Source organism: Artemia franciscana, chromosome 7 (assembly GCF_032884065.1).
Source record: "Artemia franciscana chromosome 7, ASM3288406v1, whole genome shotgun sequence".
Taxonomy (NCBI): Eukaryota; Metazoa; Arthropoda; class Branchiopoda; order Anostraca; family Artemiidae; genus Artemia; species Artemia franciscana.
In genome coordinates, this window is record NC_088869.1 from 36,943,827 (window position 1) to 36,967,541 (window position 23,715).

General features: G+C 37.4%; 1 protein-coding gene across 8 annotated transcripts in view; it reads right to left on the reverse strand.

The window, feature by feature from the left end:
• Positions 1-23,715, reverse strand: part of LOC136029228 (uncharacterized) — a 497,253-nt gene that overhangs the window by 86,439 nt on the left and 387,099 nt on the right. For all 8 annotated transcript variants that reach the window (XM_065707441.1, XM_065707447.1, XM_065707443.1 and 5 more), the window contains 2 exons: positions 20,994-21,181; positions 18,504-18,646 (listed from right to left, as the gene is read on the reverse strand). In XM_065707441.1, coding sequence (XP_065563513.1) covers positions 18,504-18,646; positions 20,994-21,181 — 331 coding nt within the window. The remainder of the gene's footprint in view (positions 1-18,503; positions 18,647-20,993; positions 21,182-23,715) is intronic.

The window sequence follows — 23,715 nt, forward strand, 5'->3', positions numbered from 1 at the left end:
TCAACCTGGAGGCACCTGGTCTCGCAGTTCTCTACGCCATCCTGGCAAGATTTTTAAGTCAAGTAGAATTCTCTCAGTGTGTAAAATTCAGCAACCAAAGGGAAATTCAAACAAATAAAATGAATGAAGAAACGAAGGAATTCTAGAATATTCTACCTATATTCAAAAACGCATGTGGAAATATGGTGTATAGTCAAACAGTTCGTGGAAACGAACTGCAAGGAGCGGCTCGGGTAAGTAGTAAGCAAATTTGCCTGAGAAAATTTGCCTGGTTTTCGAAAAATGTGGGAACACCCCAAAAGGCAAGTTATCTTAATGATAATCAAACTATTAAATTTAGCATATTAGAGAACTCTATAGTGGAGGTTTCAAACCCCTATCTACAAAAATGTGGAATTTTGCAATTTTTTCCCTAGAAGAAAGACCACGGATGTGTGTTTATTTGTTTTGTTTTTGTTTTTCGAACCGATGGTCTCAGAGTAAAGGGCTCATTTGGACGGAAATTAAAAGTTCTAGGGCTTTTTTTAAGTAACCAAAAAGATTTTACCACGGGAAAGGGTCGTTTTTTGTCATTTTGTGGCGCCAAACTATGATTTTACTCAACGGAGGACCAAGTTGCTATTGATGCAAACATTCTGAGATAGCCAAACTATATATTGAACTCCCGAGTTGCGGAGGAAAAAAAGCCGTACGGTTAAACGTTCGTTTCTGGAAAGTCAAGTAGTCTATAAAAGTAAAGATGTGTCCATTTTGAAGTTTGCATGGTTTTGACTTAGGGTCCGACTCCTTGTTATTTCGATTATATTAGAAAAATAATGTCCCATAAAGGTACTTCGGGCGGGAACATTTTCTGATGTACGCCTAGTGGGCGCGTTCTCGATCGCAAGGGGTGAACTGGCATCATGTATTATAGTTGTCAGCGGGGGCATCACGAGTGGCGGGAGGTGAATACTCCTCCTCTAATGTTTTCAGCCAGTCGGTGAAATAGTGGTGCAAAAAATACAATTCTACTGGCTGACTTTGATTTTATTAGGACAAATGGGCGACGAAAAATCAGTGGAATAAGATCAGTCTTAGTGGGTAAAGAACAAAAAAAATGAAGGAATTTTAATAACAGCATCAATGAATAAAAATTACCAGGCATTCGGTAAAATCAAGCCCACCCGCCCCCCCCCCCAAAAAAAAAAAACCCACACATTTTGTCTAGTGGCAACTCTGGTCAGTACCAGACTAAGTCCACAAGAAGTAATTACTCGTGCTTCTTAGGACCAGCCTGTTATCTATGTGTTAACTCTTCAACAGTTCCCACTAATTGTATGCTTTTTAAATTAATTTTTTAACCTTCATTTGACCCTGCTATGATAACTCACCCCTCCCAAAAAAAGAATTAATATAAATAAAAATGCAAAAGTCAAAGCTACATGATATTCTAGACCATACATTCTGCCTATATTCTGGAATATAGGATGTCTATATCAAAATTTTTTTTCATCATTATTTTTGTTTGTCACGCTTTCTCTTTGTCTGAGGAAGGGAATTTACCGCGGGGGATACGCCAAGCACCCCAGACCTCTGTAAAAAGACCATAGAGTCATATACACTCTACTGAAAACAAAATAAACATCATAAACAGCTTTTCTTTTGTCGTTATAGCATTGAAAAACTAAAAATTGCTGAAAGTTCTGGGAATTCTTTGTTTTATATATATACCATTATCATCCAAACAGTCAAACTGGTTTCACTAGCCTAATATACAATAAATGTTCGTCAAACAATTTCTTTCAAATGTATAAATCCCCCTTTAGTTTCATTTCAAAAGCTCATAAAATCAATTGGCGAATCATAGATTGATCTACCACTAGACAATAGTAGGCTACTTCATCAAACCACACAGATTGAACCGAATATCAGGAAGTTATTTGTTTTTGTATATATTCAAAATAGATTGCATGGTATACCACATAAGTATGTTAAAGTAGGCTTAGCATCTAGGTACTAGGGATCGACCCGGTTAGAAAGTGAGGTTAGTAGTTGGTTCAGCGTGAAAGCAGGGATGAGTCTTATCCCCTTTTATGACTTATCAGGCCACACTACCTTTTCACTAAAATTAAAATTAAAAACCTCTATCGATAAAAAACAGAGATAACTTCTAATTAAGAAAGCGAAAAACAAACTTAAACTGCCTGGATATTTTGGATTAAGTCTGGAAACTTCTACGAACGAAAAAAAAAGAAGCAAGAAACTAAAACATACATGAAAATAACGTAAAAAGATGGAAAATCCCTATGTAGGGGAGAAAAAAAAACGAAATAAAACATAAGATATCACACCTGAAAACCTAAAACCATTTGTCTAGTAAAATTCATAACAGCTCTGCTGAGGCTGTGAGCCCCTTTCTGTAATTTTCGGAAAGCTGAGAATATCTCTTGAAAAAATGCATGTATTTCATTGACAATACATTTGTTTTTCTTTTTTATACGTACGCAAAATAAAAATATGGGAAAAATTAAATAATTCATAATAGAATACAAATGAAATTCATATTATGATTTACGTTTATTTTGATAACTGAGAAGGATGAAATTATTTGCGTTGAAATGACAGATCGTCCTTATTTTTTTCTCTAGTTGTTAGTTTTAATGTTAGATGTGGTTCTGCATCCAATAGTCTGTTCCTTGCACGGAGCCGGTACATACTCCCACTAGGCTCCTGCGCAATGCGTACTACCCACCAAACTGTTCTTGTTCTCCCTAGGAGTACAACTGCCACACTTTGGAAAACACAGGCATAGCTGAAAGCTACAGCATTTTCAATCGGTGCAAAAAAAATATAGGTTGGCGCTACAAGAATTAAAATTTACAAACGATACAAAACTGAACTTATTTTCTATATCAAACAGTTCGTGATAACGAACAAGAATTTTCGTTAGAATGAGCCCTCTCACGACATTCTATGGCAACTGGGCCGATACGATTACCCCTGGGGGAAAAAAACAAGAAAAAAAAACAAACAAATAAACACGCACCCGTAATCTGTCTTGTGGCAAAAAATGCAAAATTCCACATTTCTGTAGATAGGAGCTTGAACTTCTATAGTAGGGTTCTCTGATACGCTGAATCTGATGGTGTGATTTTCGTTAAGATTCTATGACTGCTAGGGGGTGTTTTCCCCTATTTTCTAAAATAAGGCAAATTTTCTCAGGCTCGTAACTTTTGATGGGTAAGTTGAAACTTAATGAAACTTATATATTTAAAATCAGCATTAAAATGCGATTCTTTTGATGTAGCTATTGTTATAAAAATTCCGTTTTTTAGAGTTTCGGTTATTATTGAGCCGGGTCGCTCCGTACTATAGTTCTTTACCACGAACTATTTGATAATGAAAGAAAGGTTGAGATGGTTAGGGCACATTCTGCTGATGAAGGATGACAAATTGCTGAAGATTGTCCTTTTCGGCCAACCGTCTAGGGCTAAACGGAAAACAGGTCGTCCTCGTCTAGGGTGGGAGGATGTCATAAAAAAGATTTAAAGGAAATGGGAACTTCTTGAGAGGGTGTGAAGCGGGAGACTTTGATTAGATTGGGATGGATGAGGAGCTTGCGTATCTGTGTTGGCCTGGTGCCGAGGTAAGTTGTTAGTAGTAGTAGTAGTATATCACCATTATCATATAGGCTGGGGATTGCAACATTTGGGGGATGTTGAATGGCAAAGTGGACCTCAAGTTTTGACTTAACGGGGGCGCAGAGGTGAATCGAAAGATATTATATATGGCCGAATTATCAAAATGACATAGTCGAAATATCTAAGAAACAGCTTGTGGGGATCAAGTCAATACTTTTGCTTGCTGCGGGATGGAAAGAAGGGGACTTTGCGCTATTCTCTGAAAAACTTTTTTTGGAAAAATACTTTTTCTATTCTAATAGGAAAAAAGGAATCGTAAGATCATTAGCTTGCATCATACAGCAATCTTTTTATGCATAAACTACAAATAATGCCTTAATGATATTTAACTGCCATTATTCTCCGCTAAGCAGTCATTAATCGTTACAACGTCAAAAGAATGCACAGCAATTTTAAGAAAGTATTTTATCTCTATGCGTAATACTTCTTTTTCTCTCTATATTTATTTTGTGCTGTCAGAAGCAACAGGGCAAAAGCCAAACCAAATCGGCTTCTGGCTGGCCAAACTTGTTATATTAGCGCAACCATAGAGAAAGACTTCATTATATAAAAACCCATAGACATTGGTTCACATTCTCTGTAGTGGTAATGCGCATTTCAAAGCAAGTTTATAAATGAACATGCACTTTTTCACGCCATCATCTAGGTATAGGTGCGTTCTTGATCTTTGACGAGCTTTCGGCCGGAGTAGACTTTTTGATAAGAGAAGTCAAACTCGTCACCTATGTCTTCAGCAAAGGAGAGAGATTAATCAAGTCAAATGCATGTTAAAACAAGAGCTAAGAGCTCATATGGCACTTGTGATGAGGCATGAAGAGCCAAGAGATCATATGGCATGAGCTCTAACAAAATTCTATGAATCAATAGATTGACTTAAAAGGAAAATAAGAGGCTTAATGTCGATCAGGATTTAAAATAAAAGCTCAGAGTCACGATGTCCTTCTAAATATCAAAATTCCTTACGATCCGATCACCCACTCGTATGTTGTAAATACCTAATTTTTTCTAATTTTTCCTCTCCCTTTAGCCCCCCAGATGGTCGAATCTGGGAAAAAGACTTTATCAAGTCAATTTGTGCAGCTCCCTGACACGCCTACCCATTTTTATCGTCCTAGCACGTCCAGAAGCACCATACTCGCCAAATCACTGAACCCCTCCCCTCAACTCCCCCAAAGAGAGCGAATCCAGTACGATTCCGTCAATCACATATCAAGGACATTTGCTTATTCTATCCACCAAGCTTCATCCCGATTCCTCCACTCCAAGTGTTTTCCAAGGTTTCCCCCTCCAACTCCCCCCAATGTCAAAAGATCTAGTCGGGATATGAAATAAGAGCTCTGAGACATGAATTCCTTCTAAATATCAAATTTCATTAAGATCCGATCACCTATTCGTAAGATAAAAATACCCCAATTTTCACGTTTTCCAAGAGCTCCGGTTTCCCAATCCAATTACCCCAATGTCACAGGATCTGGTCGGAATTTAAAAATTAAATTTCATTAAGATCTGGTCACCCTTTCGTAAGTTATGAATACCTCAATTTAAAAAATTACCCCCCCCCAACTCCAACAAAGAGAGCAGATCCGGTCCGATTATGTCAGTCACGTATCTTAGACAGGTTTTTATTCTTCCCATCCAGTTTCATCCTGATCTCAACGCTTTAGGTATGTTCAAGGATTTCCGGTACCCCCCCCCCCCAATGACACTGGATCCGGTTGAGATTTAAAATAAGAGATCTGAGTTACGAGGTCCTTCTAAATATGAAATTTCATTAATATCCGATCACTCCTTCGTAAGTTGAAAATACGCCATTTTTTCTAATTTTAAAGAATTAACCCCCCCCCCCAATAGAGCAGATCCGTTCCAATTATGTAAATCACATATCTAAGACTTCTGCTTATTTCTCCACCAAGTTTCATCCCGATCCCTCCAATCTAAGCGTTTTCCATCATTTTACGTTCCCCCACCCCAAACTCCCCCCAATGTCACCAGATCCGGTCGCGACCTAAATTAAGAGCTTTGAGACACGATGTACTTCTAAATATCAAATTTCATTGAGATCCGATTACCCGTTCGGAAGTTAAAAATACCTCATTTTTTCTAATTTTTCAGAATTACCCCCCCCCAACTACCCCAAAGAGAGCGGATCCCTTCCGGTTATTTCAATCATGTATCTTGGACTTGTGCTTATTTTTCCCACCAAGTTTCCTCCCGATCCCTCCACTCTAAGTGTTTCCAAGTTTTAGGTTTCCCCCTCCCAACTCCCCCCCCCAATGTCACCAGATCTGGTCGGGATTTAAAATAAGAGTTCATAAATTAAAAATACCTCATTTTTTTAGTTTTTCAGAATTACCCCCCCCCCCAACTTCCCCAAAGAGAACAGATCCAGTCCGCTTATGTCAGTCATGTATCTTAGACAAGTTTTTATTCTTCCCGTCCAATTTCATCCTGATCTCACCGTTTTAAGTATTTTCTAAGATTTCCGGTTCCCCCAACCGCCCCCCCCCCCAATTACGCTGGATCCGGTTGAGATTTAAAATAAGAGATCCTGAGTTACGAGGTCCTTCTAAATATGAAGTTTCATGAATATCCGATCACTCCTTCGTAAGTTAAAAATACGTCATTTTTCTAATTTTTCCGAATTAACCCCCCCCCCCAATAAAGCGGAACCGTTCCAATTATGTAAATCACGCTTCCAAGACTTCTGATTATTTTTCCCACCAAGTTTCATCCCGATTCCTCCAATCTAAGCGTTTTCCATAATTTTAGGTTCCCCCACCCCAAACTTCCCCCAGTGTCACCAGATCCGGTCGGGACTTGAAATAAGAGCTTTGACACACGATTTTCTTCTAAATACCAAATTTCATTGAGATTCGATCACCCGTTCTTAAGTTAAAGATACCTGATTTTTTTAGTTTTTCACAATTACCCCCCCCCCCCCCAACTACCCCAAAGAGAGCATATCCGGTCCAAATATGTCAGTCACGTATCTTAGACAGGTTCTTATTCTTCCCACCCAGTTTCATCCTGATCTCACCGCCTTAAGTATTTTCTAAGATTTCCGGTTCCCCCCCAACTGCCCCCCCCCCCCAATTACGCTGGATCCGGTTGAGATTTAAAATAAGAGATCTGAGTTACGATGTCCTTCTAAATATGAAGTTTCATGAAGATCCGATCACTCCTTCGTAAGTTAAAAATACGTCATTTTTTCTAATTATTCAGAATTACCCCCCCCCCCAATAGAGCGGATCCGTTCCAATTATGTAAATCACGTATCTAAGACTTCTGCCTATTTCTCCCACCAAGTTTCATCCCGATCCCTCCAATCTAAGCGTTTCCCATCATTTTAGGTTCCCCCACCCCATATCCCCCCCCAATGTCACCACATCCGGTCGGGACAGAGCTTTGACACACGCTATCCTTCTAAATATCAAATTTCATTGAGATCCGATCACCCGTTCGTGAGTTAAAAATGTATCTCATTTTTTCTAATTTTTCAGAATTAACCCCCCCCCCCCAACTACCCAAAGAGAGCGGATCCGTTCCGGTTATGTCAATCATGTATCTAGGACTTGTGCTTATTTTTCCACCAAGTTTCATCCCGATCTCTCCACTCTAAGTGTTTTCCAAGTTCTAGGTTTCCCTCTCCCAACTCCCCCCCCCAAATGTCACCAGATCCAGTCGGGATTTAAAACAAGAGCTCTGAGACACGATATCCTTCTAAATATCAAATTTCATTGAGATCCGATCACCTGTTCGTAAGTTAAAAAACCTCATTTTTTCTAATTTTTCAGAATTAATCCCCCCCCGATTACCCCAAAGATAGTGGATCCGTTCCGGTTATGTCAATCATGTATCTAGGACTTGTGCTTATTTTTCCCACCAAGTTTCATCCCGATCCCTCCACTCTAAGTGTTTTCCGAGATTTTAGGTTTCCCCCTCCCAACTCCCCCCCAATATCACCAGATCCGATCGGGATTTAAAATAACAGCTCTGAGACATGATATCCTTCCAAACATCAAATTTCATTAAGATCTAATCAACCGTTCGTAAGTTAAAAATACTTCAATTTTCTATTTCTTCCGAATTAGCGGGCCCGCCACCCCCCTCCCCCCTAGATGGTCAAATAGGGAAAACGACTATTTCGAATTTAATCTGGTCCGGTCCCTGATACATCTGCCAAATTTCATCGTCCTAGCTTACCTGGAAGTGCCCAAAGTAGCAAAACCGGGACCGACAGACCGACAGAATGTGCGATTGCTATATGCCACTTGGTTAATACCAAGTGCCATAAAAAAGAAACCCCATTCAGGCCTTAGGTGGTTTAACATTGGAATAAGTTCATTGTCGTAGTAACGGATCCAATGAATGACTGAGAGATTTTTATGTCGAGACACAGATCAACAGTCCTGGGCCATTGACAGACGCGCATAGGACGTCTAATCGACGTTTTCATGCTAGATTTTTTTTTTTTTTTTTTTTTTTTAGCAGCCCTTTTACCAAGTTTGCAGCGGCGGGAATCGAGCCCCAGGACTCGCATAGCTAGGCAGAGCATCAATGCACAGAATTATTTCTTTTTTTGTCACAGCTGCTGGGGAAGAAATAAGGTATGTGACGACGAATAAATATGAAACAGATCTAAGCCTAAATAAGAAATACAAGTTAGGTGTGTCGAATATGCACAAATGAAGAGACTTGAATGAAGATTCCTTGATATGAGATCGAAAAAATAGTCTCACAGAACTTCCTCGATAAATCTATCTGTACTTTATGGTTTTAACACAAAATTTTAATATTTTATTTTAATATATACTTTATCAAAATATGGGATGCCTGGGGCTTCCAAAGGAACTGGATAAAAAAAAAGTGAATAGAAAATAAAGGAAAGTGAACGAACAATGCATTTACAATAATTAAGCTCATGAAAAAACGACCAAGCATTGAAGCTTATTTCTTTATTTTTATTTTATGGTTTAGTATCTAGGTTGTAGCAGATGCCGAAACCTAGTAAAGAGCGAACCAAGGCCCATAGTAACGAAAGTATAAAAACGTGTTTTCTAAGATGCTATCTAGTAAGAAACATTTACTGATAGACACTAATTTAGAGATAAAAACTAATATTCAGGTTGAAATTATTTAATTATGTAACTCGTAATTATGAAAATAATTTTTTTTATAATTTCGAACAAGAGCCCAAAGCCCCTTGAACACGGCCTGTCGATAAAAAAAAAGTACATAATTGAAATCACAGTCGTTAAAAGCCCTAAACTGAGTACATGGGTAATAGTAACGAGTCGATTATTAGAAATTCATTTTTTCTTCACCCGTGCTCAAACTGAAGAGTTTACAGCTCCCCACAATGTAAATAAGGAAAGCCACCTTTTTGCATGGGTAGCAATCATGCCCCCCCCCCCTTTTTCGCCATTCCTAGTAGGTTACTGGAAGATGATAGAGATACGATTAATGACTCAATTGAAAGCTAATGCTCATATCTAAGAGATTTTAATATTTCTAATAAATTTGGCTAAAAGAAAATGTGTATTTAACTTTGTTGGTCAACAATTGGACGGCCAAAGAAAGCCTGTAATTTTTCCTCCAACGTGCATTTCAGAAATAATTTAACAACGAAGCGGGTTTAATAACCCTGACCTTCAGTATTGAAACAAGTTTTGTCATTTCATTGTTACATCTTTACAAATATTCATTTTAAATACTTTTATAAAAAAAGAACTTTTGAAAGTGAAGTAAAGAGCTACATTAAACCTATGACGAGTAGACATAAAGTCAAATAATAATTCGAATAGAAAACAAACAGAAGTCACTGTCAATGAATAAATGAACCCCAAAACGAGCAGAAATTACAACGAAGAATCAAGTCAAAATTAAAACTACCAGAAATTACCACAAATAGGAACAGGCTCAGAACCCCTAAACCTTCTAAATACGAGAGTGTCATTTGCACCTCACTGAAAACAGTTTTTGTTTCGAGTAGTACGTTTATATTGGTCAAAACATGGAAGATCGCCTTGATACCCAATACTAGGGAAAGAACTAATGAAAGTTGAATGACCGTACTTATAGGCCTATAATGATATTCAATCATGGAAGACTTTCCGACTTTAGATTTATTAACGCTATAAAAGAGGAAATTTGAAATACATTTTATTTTCAGTAAGGCGCAAATAACACTCTAGCCTTTAGAAGGTTTAGAGGCATTGAGCCTGAGAGGCTGTTCGTTTAATTTTCACTTGATTATTCATTGTATTTTCTGCGTATTTTGGACCTGACTTATTCATTGATGCTGATTTCGTTCCGTTGTAGTTCTGTTTTTTTTTGTTTGTTTTTTTCATTGACAAATTTCGCTTCATTCGTCTTTAATTGACATTAAATAAAAAAAGAAGTTTTTTTCAACTGAAAGTAAGGAGCGACATTAAAACTTAAAACGAACAGAAATTACTTCGTATATGAAAGGGGCTCCTTCCTCATCAACGCCCCGCTCTTTACGCTAAAGTTTGACTCTTTCTCTCAACTCTTCTTTTTAAAACAGTAAAAAACTTTAGCGTAAAGAGCGGGGCGTTGATGAGGAAGCAGCCCCTTTCATATACGAAGTAATTTCTGTTCGTTTTAAGTTTTAATGTCGCTCCTTACTTTCAGTTGAAAAAACTTGTTTTTTTATTTAATTTCTGAACGTTTTTGAATCAATACATGTTTTGATTTTGGCTCTCCGCAGAGGAATTTGCATATTTATTTTTATTTTTTTTTTTTTTGGCTGAATGGCTTTCTCATAATTTTGATCGAATGATTTTGAGAAAAAAAGAGCGGGGAGGAAGTCTAGTTGCCCTCCAATTTTTTGGTTAATTAAAAAGGCAACTAGAACTTTTAATTTTTTACGAATCTTTTTATTAGTAAAAGATATACGTAACTTATAAATTAGCTTACGTAAAGAATTTTTTATTCTCATGTTTTTATTACACATATGAGAAGGATCGCCCCCTCGTCAGTACCTCTCTCTTTACACCAAATCTTAAATTTTGTCCCAATTCATTAAGAATGACCCCTGAATCACAAAAGCCGTAGAATAAATAGTTGACATTACTAAAAATACTTTAGCGTAAAGAGCGGGGTATTAGGAGGAAGTGAGCCCCTCATATGGGTAATAATTTCTGTTCGTTTTAAGTTTTAATGCTGCTCCTTACTTCCAGCTGAAAAAACTTTTTCATATTTATTTTTTCATTGTTTTTTTTAAATAATGCTAGTAAATCCTGCGCTCCCTTCATGGAAATTTTCTTCCCCCATGACAAATTCCTCGATGGAAAGTTCCCCCAGTATATCCCCCTCTTCTCAATCCCTCCCCCCAACCAAAAAATCCTCCCGAAAACGCCTGTACACTTCCCAATAACCATTACTATATGTAAGCACTGGTCAAAGTTTGTAACTTGTAGCCCCTCCTACGAGGACTGTGGAGGAGTAAGTCGTCTCCAAAGACATAGTTATAAGGTTTTTCGACTACGCTGAATAAAATGGCTATCTCAGAATTTTGATCCGTAGACTTTGGGAAAATAATTAGCGTGGGAGGGGCCTAGGTGCTCTCCAATTTTTTTGGTCACTTAAAAAGGGCACTAGAACTTTTCATTTCCGTTAGAATGAGCCCTCTTGCAACATTCTAGGACAACTGGGTCGGTACGATCACTCCTGGAAAAAAAAAAAAACAAATAAACACGCATCCGTGATCTGCCTTCTGTCAAAAAATACAAAATTCGACATTTTTGTAGATAGGAGCTTGAAACTTCTACAGTAGGGTTCTCTGATACGCTGAATCTGATGGTGTGATTTTCGTTAAGATTCTATGACTTCTAGGGGGCGTTTCCTCCTATTTTCTATAATAGCGCAAATTTTCTCAGGCTCGTAACTTTTGATGGATAAGACTAAACTTGATGAAACTTATATATTTAACATCAGTATTAAAATGCGATTCTTTTGATGTAGGTATTGGTATCAAACTTCCTTTTTTTAGAGTTTTGGTTACTACTGAGCCGGGTCGCTCCTTACTACAGTTCGTTACCACCAACTGTTTGACTTCAGTACTTATAAAGCTGGCTACAAGTTCGATTTCAAGTTTTTTGATTTTACACAAAAATCGTAAACATCATACAATTACTGTGGAGAAAAAGAATCGTACATGCAATGTTTGTCAAAAAAATTTACTACAGTAAGAACAACTACGTACCCTATAAAACAATCAAAATAAATTATAACCTTATTTATCTGACCTGCAAAAGAATGACATGCTGTGTACCAAATAATCTTATGAAAAAACAACTCAAAAATGACAAACCATATTGACTTCATAAATCGAGAACAGTCCAAGCTGAAATTATTGTTTGAAGCCCACATCAGCATGGAACTGTTTCAAACAGTTCTTTGTTGCTAGTTTGTTACTTAGGACTCCTGTACATCTCAAAATCTCTGCGGTGTTAAAAATTCTATTGAGCCTTGTCGCTTCTTACTACAGTTCGTTACCACGAACTGTTTGATTGTTTTTTATTGGTTTGTAAAAGGAGGATTTCAGTTTTCAAACTATATTTTAATGATTAATATTTTGGTTTGTTATACATACTTCGACCAATTTTTCCAAGGAATCTTAATGATAGTTTCACTATAGAATATTGAATGGATGGACAGGGGGAATACATTCAAATAAATGGACTCAAACCCTACATGGTTTTCGCCCTCCAGTGGGACTGAAGCCATCCTGATCCCCATCCTGTTACAATCTTCAAAACAGACAAATATTGATAAACAAACACAACTCAGAAACAATAAGGAAATTTTCTCAATACAGTGGAATTCAATTCGGTGAATAGTTCACTGCCTTACGTCCATCTTCAGCACAACACCAAATATATATATATATATATATATATATATATATATATATATATATATATATATATATATATATATATATATATATATATATATATATATATATATATATATATATATATATATATATATATATATATATATATATATATATATATATATTATACATTGAAACTTACATTAAAATCCGAAGTTTCAAACTAAAATATTTTTCAAAAAACTTTTAAAACAGTCTAGCATCAATACTTCAATCAAGTTCAACCAGGACTGATAAATAAAATGAAATGAGATGATAAACTCATTCAAACGAAATAAAATAATTAAATACACGCTTTCAAAGCTAATCTTGCTTTTTTGGCAGGTAGCCTTAAAGGCCTTTTAGTTATGGGTTTAATAATATTATTATTATTAATTTATTACCCGTCAAAAACGGAAAAGACGGAGTATAAAAAAGAAAAAGAGAGAAAAGATTAAAAATTTAAATACGCATCGACTAAAAACATTATAAAATAACACTAGTCCAGGGGTGGTTGGCTCTTAAAACATTGGCACTGAATTTGGAGATTCTTCTCTCTATGGCCATGGAAGGGATGGTGACCTTTTATTTCATGGAGATGTCGCCGTTGCTGTGCCAGAGGGAGACGCAGGAGAAACTTGGCATATCTGTAGAATGCGCTACAAATGGCTTTCTTTTCGGTAGCTGTGAATATTTTCCAGAAGGGAGCTAGAGCAAGCAGATGGGGGGGGGGTAGTAAAAGAGTTGTATAGCTGGGCAAGGAGAGGGCGGTTGAAACGATACTTATCGGCAACAAGTAATCAGTAAGACGCTCGTAGACGGGAACAGAAGTGGTTTGTCAGTGCTGAGCGTGTGTCCTTCAATGTAGAAGAAATAGGGAGGCCAAGATAGCTAAGGGACTCACAGGGCTTAATCAGGGTGTCGCCAATTTTAACGGAGAGGTTAAATGAAAGCTCATTTTTTGAACCATTGAAGAAAAGAAGTTCTGTTTTAGATTCGTTGAAGGAAAGTTCGATCTGCTTGTATGCCGCTGCAAGTGAGTCATAATTTTGTTGAAATAAAGATATCGAGCAAGAAACATGAAGAATGTCATCAGCGAAGTTCAGCAGCGATAGATTGATCCCACGGAAAAAGCACAACGGCTTAATTACTTTTTGTGCTTCGATGATAGCGTTATTAAACAGTGATGGTGAAGTTTTGCCACCTTGACGTACGCCTTTCTTGACACTCAGCATTTCTTTAAAAGGAGAAGTGCCGGACGGAGAGGGGATCGGGATGACAGCCGAGAGCTTGTTGTACATACTGTAGACAGGGGAAATGATGCAAGAGGAAACACCTCGCTGAAGGGCCTTAAGCAGGATATGGCCATGGATGCCAGAATCGAAGGCTCTACTAACGTCAAGCGCTCCAAAGACGAGAAGATCACCCTCTTTATCTGCATCAACAAGAAGATTTGCAAGAACGGTGTGAACGTGTTCCTGTCCTGAGCGCTTTTTGAACCGGAACTGGTCGTCGGGAGTAGTGTATCGAAGTGCAATTTCATCAAAAATTGGGGATTCAAATAGCTTACAAAAAGTAGTTGAAACAGTGATCGGACGATATCAAGCGCACTGGTCAGCTTGTTTACCTTTTTTGAGGACACCGACACCAAAGCTGTCTGGAACGATGCCAGTAACAAAAATCATTTGAAATAGAAGAGAAAGGTGCTTTAGGAGAAGATTGCTGGCAAAGCTTAAATGGGTGCCAAATATACCATCGATGCCCTTTGATTGCTTTTTTATTAGCTTAACAATTTTGGAACGCATCAAAGACGGAGTGACCAGGAAGCCAATATCCTTAACTGCAAACTGGAGCTCCTTTCCGAGGGCTTGGCAAAAGGTGTCGTCTAGGTAGGAATTAAGGGCTGAAAATTGGTCTCTGAATTAGTCGCACCAGTCTTTTTCTGGCATGAAGGTGGGCCATTGGAATATTTGTTCTTAGCTCGAAGACGCCATAAAGCAGGAGGCGAGTTATTAACAATCTCGCTAGTGCGGACAATTTTGTTAGCCTTATGCTGTGCGATGGCCTTGGAAAATTCACTTCGTGTAAATACAAAGAGCGACTACTCTGGAGCGCGGCTTCCCACAATCTGCCCATAATTGTAGCCAGAATTTTGCTGAATCACATGCGGCTAGGAGATTAGGATTATTCCGCCAGTTAGGCACTTCCGTGCCGTGGCAAATTTTGCGGACTGGAACTGCAGCTTTCTCAGCTGTATGGATAGCATGCGTTCTCTCATAACAGTAGATGTTTAGTAGGATAGTTTTTTTCGAGTCTACTGTCATGTTCGGACAACCCAAAAGTGTGAAAGGATTTCGGATCTTCGACAGGATGGAGTCACATGAACTCTGGTACAAAACGATGTTAGCAGCTTCCCAGCTGAGGCTGTACAGCCATTTAGGTGGAGAATTTGGTGGTGAAGTTTGCTGCAAGGGCTTTATTTGAAAAGAATTACAGATCGGCATGTGGTCGGATATGGAGCAATCAAGAAGAACGGAGGTAGCAGAGGAGGGTTTAATCATAGAAGAACAATGGAAATAGTCCAACCGAGACACGGAGCCAGTTTGATGGATGTACGTAAAATCGCGATCATTTCCAAAACAGGTGAGACTTGGACAAGGATAGAGTAAGATCTGAGATCTATTGTTTTCAGGGTCAGATAGTTCACAGTTAAAGTAACCAAACAGGAGACAACTTAGGCCTTCATCTTCATAATTTGATACTAGCTTGGCAATTGATGTACATGTGACAGAGAACGTCCTCTCAGATATATCATTACGGTAGTTAGTAGGAAAATAAACTACGAATATGACCACATTAGGAACTTTAACCGCAAGAAAACTGTCAGACTTAGCAACTAGATTACCAAGTAGCTCTTTCCGTATCATTAGGGCCAAACCGCCTGAAGGCCTACCGCAAGTGGACTTAGCATGGTGGAAAAACAGATTATGCGTAGACGTGAACTCCAACAGTTGACAAATATCGCTTGACAAGAAGTGTTCCTGGAGACTCACCACGTCAAACAGTAAGCAAAGTTCAGACAGTAGGTGATGTTTCGGTAGAACTTTCCCATTCATGTTCCATGATACAATTTTTAAGGCTTCTTCAGGCATTTGAATTCTTCAGAAGACTGAGCGACTGGACACTTAAAACTGTAACACGGGTGGTCAGAGGAGTTGCAAAGAGCACACTTAAGTGCCTTGGTACAAGGATTATCTTTGGTTGTGGAGTGGCCAGCCTCACCACACCTGGAACATTTTCGGGTACCTGAGCACGCAGATCATATGACTGGCAAGAGAAGCATTGAGGCGAATTGGTCAATTGGTTTAGTAAAATATTTTGTTAGATCATTTTTACTTAAATTTGAGCATCAAGAATTTAGTGAATATTCCTCTTGGTCGCTATTTAAAGAATATTTTGAGTCTATTCACAATGATTTATTTTGAGTCTAATTTCGATTGATTCCCGAACTACCTGTTTTATCCCTAAATCATTACTAATGAGAGAAGATTTTTCAAAAAGTATTGTGTGGCTGGGATTATTAAATATATGGCTTGCTAAAGCAGCATCAAAGGAGTTATTGGAACTATTAAAGCTTAATATTCCTTAAAAGTTTTAACTTAATGCTCTTAGCCGTTTCTGAGTACTAAAGATATGTATTTTTGACAAACTGAATGTACATATCATCTTTTGTTCTTTTTTGTTAGTAACACACCCTCGCAAGCAACGCTTTTGGTGTGCTACCGATTGATTTTGTCTGTGTTATTTAGTTTGGTTAATAAATTACTACTACTACTACTACTTTTAATTTAATTTAACATTCCTCGCAGCATGCCTTCAAAGTTTCTACTGGATACCCTTAGTTGCTCCCGATAAACGGCTGATCCGCCCAATCGATGGCATGGATGCACATCGTGATTGTGTATCGTGAATTAGTTCAACAGGAAAACTTCATCTTGATACCTTTTGACAACTTGGATGATGGCTGTGCCTTTTGATTTAGTTCAACATCCTCCCTAATGTTCATTAAAATCCCAACTTTATACCCTTAATCATTCCTGAGCATTGCAGATAAATCCTTCTGACATCCATTGATTCAGTTAAACATCCCTATCAACATAGCTTGGAGTCTGTAAGCTAATACCCTTAGCAGTTCCTTAGATATTTCGCATTTGTCCTTTTGGCAACCTGGATGCATGTAAGGTCTTTTATTTAGCACACCCCTTTCAACGCGAGGCTGATGATATAAAATCATTTATTTTCATTTAGGTTCTAACATCCCTCTTCATTTTTGTTGGAAAAAACTTGTGGGCCTTAAAAATTTATCCAAAGACCCTTCCCCTTAAAAAATGTCAAGTCATACTAAGCTTCATTTTCATACCCCCTCCCCAAGAAATATTTCAAGGGGTGCATTTTTCGGGAATGATAGTCATTCTTTAAGCATCTTCATATATACAAAGCGAACTTGAACGTAACAAATGGAGCTGAGAGGGTTGTAGCCTCCGCCACATTTAAGAGAATACTGGGTCAAACAATGCGTGGTAACTAAATGTGAGTGAAAAAACCACCCTTAAAGATATAAATTGAAAATTTTCACATCAAAATCTTGATTGGGTCATTAGCAGCATCTTTTAGGGATGGTTTTAAACGCGCAAAATTTGTACATCTCAGATTTTCTCATCAAACGTGTTAGCATAAGGGTATTTACATAGTTTTAAAAAGAGGGGTTAGCACCTTAAATAGAGGTGTGGTCTTTATCACACTATACAATATAATTTTAACATAAACAAAAACCGTGAAGGTATTATCTACAACAATGCAAAATTCTGTTTTTTTTCCAAGAGGGATGGGCACAAATCCGTGTTTTCTTTTCCTAGAGGGCAGTAGAATTAAACCAGGGGTCAGAAATTATCAGGAAGATTTCGTTCGAATGGAAAACTAAGTTCTATAGCCCATGTCAAGAGACAAAAGAAATAACACTATCGAATGGATATTCGTATAATTTCCCAGTTTCAAAGGGTATACTATCGTATGGCACATGCATCTCTAAATACATATGAAGTATAGAACAATAGAAGCGTTATTACCTATCCAATGAAACTAGTGGTAATAGAGCCCCGCATAAATACGTAAACACTATTAGGGTGTAGGTTAGAAGGTTCTTTTTTGGAGATTAAATAAAAAAAAAGTTTTTTAAATGAAAGTAAGGAGCGACATTAAAACTTAAAACGAACAGAAATTACTCCGTATATGAAAGGGGCTTTTCCTTCTCAACGCCCCGCTCTTTACGCTAAAGTTTGACTCTTTCTCTTAACTCTACATTTTAAAACAGTAAAAAACAGTTCGTTACCACGAACTGTTTGATCAAGGGTGGGGGAGGATTTTAGGACCTGAAAAGTAGTGTTTCGGTTCATTTTATTGTAATATTTATGAGCGGCGCTGCAGCTCAATAACCGAGGGACGGTTTAACCTCCACTGACCCCCCTAATTCTGACCTCCCTTGATATGGAGAAATACGTCTCCAATATACACAAGATACCTGTGTTGACAGGAGATAGTTGCTCTTTTACTGTAGAAATAGGAGCTTTTAGTGGATAACACTAGCTTTTAAACACCAAGGCAAAGTAATAAAAGTAGAAATTGATGAAAGAGGAGGGTTTGATTCGTTCTTCTTTAGAAATATCCTCCAGGACCATTGATGGCGCATAGAGCGTTGAAAATCGCCGACGTTTCAGTTTCAGGGTATTTTTACAGGGGCATGTGGCAAGCCTGTTGCCCAGCCTTTATACTTGTGTCAAAATTAAACAAGTACTTCAAAATTAAACAAGTACTTCATAATTAAACAAGTATTTCATAGCTTAAAATTAAACAAAGAAAAATACCTGGCATAGCCCAAGATATTGTGAAATGTTTTCACTGACATAGACGATGTCGCCTTCTCTTGAAACAACCAACAAAAAACCATCCATTGCTCTCATTAGGAAATTGTCATAATTGTCTTTACCAAATTCTGTTTCCGAAGCATCTGAGAAGTGAAGTTGAATTGAAAATAAGCATAGATAACTGAAAAGCATATCTGCGAACACGAGACGGGGGAATTTCCCCGAAGAAATTCAAAAATGTGGATAGGTATAAAAATATTCTCTTGTGTCTGTGACATCCTTGAATGTCAGCACCCCCTCTCCCAAGGCTAAGGCCTATGAATAATATGATTATAAAGTATCTTCAAATCTCACTAAAGATAAAAAAAAATATGTATAGGTGCCTTATATCTGGGCAAATAATAAAATCAAGCTTACATATTTAAAGATTGCATCCAAGCTAAGAAATAACAACATACTAGAATCATACCTCCATAGAAGAAGGATAATTGTCCCTGAGGTTGATCTCAACGACAACCCTCCCCAAAAATTTTAAATTTAGTTCTAAGGACTCATATTTGCTAGTTCCAGATCCCCCCACGCACACAAAATTATGAAATGCCTCCCCCCTCCTCTCAAAAATTGTGGTTGTGATGCACCTACATATGCACTGATAGATGTTGTTTATACAGAATTATGTCAAAGTAGTAGCTATAAATAATAGCTGTGTCACTTACGGGTCTATGACTTTGAGAAGAGAAAAGGGTAGGAATGGTTAGAATTTTGAAAGTCATTTTCTTCTTCTTTTTTACTTGATAATTCACACAAATATAAGTAAAAATGTCCCGAAGCCAGCGGGGGGTGCTAGATCTGCCACAGCTCAAAGGTAAATATATAGACCAAAATTAAATACGATTACTTCATATAGATTCAACGGCTTCTTAAAATGACAAGCAATGTTGTACTATCAGTCAAGATATTATAACCTCATTATATTATATTTTAAGACGTGTTGAAAAAGTCTACATAAACAGCATAAAATGAAGAAAATTAGCAGTATTTGCGTTTGAAACAAAGAAATCGCGCTTAATAAGAGAAGCGCAGCAGATTTTCAGCAATCAGAAAGGTCAAGATGATGAATACCCGCTTGATGACGAAGTATGACGAAAATAAAAAGTTAAAACGACTGATTGAGATTACTAAGGCACTTTTAGACCTCTTGTTAACATGTTTGTTTTTTGCAGGTGCAGTAGGATATTGTGAAAAACTGCCCACCTTTGCTTTAATCTTTCAATTTCTAACCGTTCCTTCATAAGGTAAACTTGCATTGGATCTCTCAAAACCACCAAGCCAGGTCGGCTCTATTGAGTAATTTCATTGACTTTATACTGCTCGACCGAACCATAGCCCAACGTAACCGCTGAGGTTTCAAGAGAATTTAAATGCAACCGAACATTCAAAGTGTTAATACCAAAGATGAACAGAGTCAAAATTGTACGGGTGGGGAGTGACAGAAGGGTCTTATCCCAAATTACAAAAATATTCCTAGGTACTTGTTTAAATCGATATTGGGGGGATTAACCTTATCCCTTGCGCATACAAACAGTTTGCACCTTACAATAATGAATAAATTAGTTTCGTAATTAAAGTCACGCTTAGACAATTCGGCTCCCATGTATTGCTGTGCAAAGTATTATCATAATTAATACCAACAACCTAACTATAATATGCAGATTAACCATTAACCACACAAATAAAAGGTGAGAGCAAGAGGCATACAGGATATTATTCGAATCGGCACACAACCTGATTGTAATCTATCTGCCACTGCCCTGTAGACCTCCGAGCCTTCACAACTTGCTAAGGTTGGGCAAGAGAAACACCATAAGTCCCCCAAAAGATTCTGATTACACCTACTGAGATCTTATTTCCAATTTATATTTTCCCCCTTCTCTTTTCTTAATCATTTCTTCTTTATCTTTTTTTTTCAACTCCATAAATATGATTAAAAATAGCCCGCTTATGCCATCGCTACCTCCATCCTATATAAGACTAGTTCTATCAAATATGTGCTGCTCGTCGTTCAGATGTGCGCGGAGTACGATAGTGCCCAAATAGCGCAACTTATCAAATCAATCGCCGGAAAATAGACGCGGCACTTTTAAAAGGAATTCAACGACCATACTGAAACCTTGACTCATACGGTCATTACTTATGAATAGATTTAATCGTGTGTCTTGTATTTCATTTGGCTTTTAGCACAACAATAGTTTCAACCTGTGATTTATAAATACTATTCACAATTACAATTTCACGGGTAACCAGTATTTATAGTATAGATCTAACTTTTTCATTCGCAAATATTGTAAAAACTGTTTACGGCTAAAGTCACAAAAAAGCCTGAATTATACCACGGACAATATTACTCTAATGAGGGCAAAATGTTACAGATTCTGAAAAGGCCATCAACAGCTTTAACTTTAGAAGAATAAAAAAGGTTGGGCATTTTACCTGTTCCAAGAATATGCCTGATTTTTAGATAGGCGATTGCCAGACGCATCACTGATGCTTTGTCCATGTGATTGATAACATTACTGGGAACAGGCAGAGTATTGGCCAAATCAGTGAATATTTCCGATTCTTTACTTCTTCGACAACGAGCTGCATCACGGCTTTTTTCTTTTCTTTTTTCTGAATTCCTAAAAACAAATCATAATTAATTAATTTAACTAACGAGAACACATAATTAAACTTCATTTATCTGTAGGATATGCGTAATTTGATAGTTCAGTCAAATTAAATCTTCGACAAATTGCAAGTACTACTGTACAAAACCTCACACGCCTCAAAAAAAAAAATCGATTTTACTTATTGAGATTACGCTCAATGGCTCGATCAGGCGCTTACCAATGAGCTTGTTTCAAGCCCAATTAGCTGAATTAAATATAATGGAAAGTCGAACTATGGGAACAGGAAAAAGAGGAAAATCACAGTCTTAAAATGTACAGAATGGTAAAGCCCAGAACTCTGTACGTTCCTACCCGCACCTTTAAGTTAGGTTCCCAATTGCAAAAATAATTAGGCCAAACGTGCTTGCTTCTCCAACAATTTTACCAAACAGATGCAGTATAGTTCCATTAAATGTAAAAAAAAAAAAAAAATATTGAAAATTGAACAAAATTAAAATGAACTATGCGCATCCAAGGTTGTTAAAAGGCTGCGGTATCTCAGGAAAGAATAAGAGAATTAGTTCATTTTTACCAAACAGATGCAGTATAGTTCAATTAAATGTAAAAAAAAAAACTATTGAAAATTGAACAAAATTAAAATGAACTATGTGCATCCAAGGTTGTTAAAAGGCTGCGGTATCTCAGGAAAGAATAAGAGAATTAGTTTTAAACTGTCAGGGCATATGAAGGAGGATGGTTTGATAATATTTGTCTATAACCTACTCGAGCTTGTAGCACGATGGGAGTTAGAATCCCGCCAGCTCTATAAAACCCAAAGATTATGCAGTTTTTCAGCCCATATATTTAAACATTTTCCCCCGTACTCATCCACCCAAATGATTTAAGTACAACTGTTATTAAAAACTGTTGCAAAATTCTGACCAACATATAAGTAATAAGTCAAAATCAGGATTCACATAGAGTACTTTGACTCGTGATTTGGGATTATTACACTATTCGGTTACTGCTTGCGATATTATAAAATAAAATATTAAAGAGCGGCGTGTTCAGGAGGGGACAGTCCCTTTCAGAAACGGAATAATTTCTGTTCGTTTTAAGTTTTAATGTCGCCCCTTACCTCCAGTTAAAAAAACTTGTTTTTTTTTAATTTAATTTCTGAACGTTTTTAATTAATGCAGATTTTGATTTTGACTTATCGTACATGAAAAATTAAAACGAAATTTGCCAATTTATTTTTGCTTTTTTCGACTAAATGGCTTTCTCCGAGTTCTGATGATACGATTTTGAGAAAAGGGGCGGGGGAGGAGGCCTAGTTGCCCTCCAATGTTTTTGGTTACTTAAAAAGGCCACTAGAACTTTTATTTCTTAAAAGTAAAAATAAAAAAAATGAGGTATTTTTAACTTACGAATGGGTGATCGAATCTTAATGAACATCGATATTTAGAAGGACCTCGTGTCTCAGAGCTCTTATTTTAAATCCCGACCGGATCCGGTGACATTGGGGGGAAGTTGGAGGGGGAAATCCAGCGCCTCCTTCATGGAAATTCTCTTTCCCCACGATAAGTCCCTCCCTGGAAAGATTCTCCCACATAATCCCCAACCCTCCTCCCCCACCACCAGAAAAAATCCCCCTCAAAATGTATGTATACTTCCCAATAACCAATACTATATGTAAACAATGGGCAACGTTCATAACTTGCAGCCGTCCCCCGAGGACCGTGGGGGATTAAGTCGTCCTCAAAGACATAATTATTAGATATTTCGACTATGCTGAACAACACGGCCATCCCAAAATTTGATCCGGTGACTTTGAAAAAATAAGTGTGGGAGGGGGCCTAGTTGCCCACCAATTTTTTTGGTCACTTAAAAAGAGCACTAGAACTTTTAGTTTCCGTTCTAATGAAGCCTCTCGCTACATTCTAGGACCACTGGGTCGATACGATCACCCCTGAGAAAGATAAAAAAACAAATGAATACGTATCCGTGATCTTTCTTCTGGCAAAAGTTCAAAATTCCACATTTTTGCAGATAGGAGCTTGAAACCTCTACGGTAGGTTTCTCTGATATGTTGAATCTGATGGGGGATTTTCATAAGGTTCTTTGACTTTTAGGGGCTTTTCCCCCCTTTTACGAAAATAAGGCAAATTTTCTCAGGCTGGTACTTTTGATTAGTAAGACTAAACTTATATATAAATTGATATATAACTTATATATAAAGACTAAACTATTATATATAAATAACTTATATATTTAAAATCAGCATTAAAATCCGATTCTTTTGAAATGTTCTGTCTATCTCTGTTCAACTCATTCCTTATCAGTAAGTGTGGCCCCGTTCATGTCCTTAACTGGGACACGTCTAGATTGACTATTACCTCTCAATTTATTAACATGCCAGCACAGTGTCGTTAGGCTGCATCTTCCACACCTTCAGTAGTTTTATCCACTGCCACTATTTCACACCCCCTTAATTCATATTTTAATTCTTTCTCTGTTTTCTTTACATTACTCTTATTTTTATATGATCTGTCAATCAATAATTC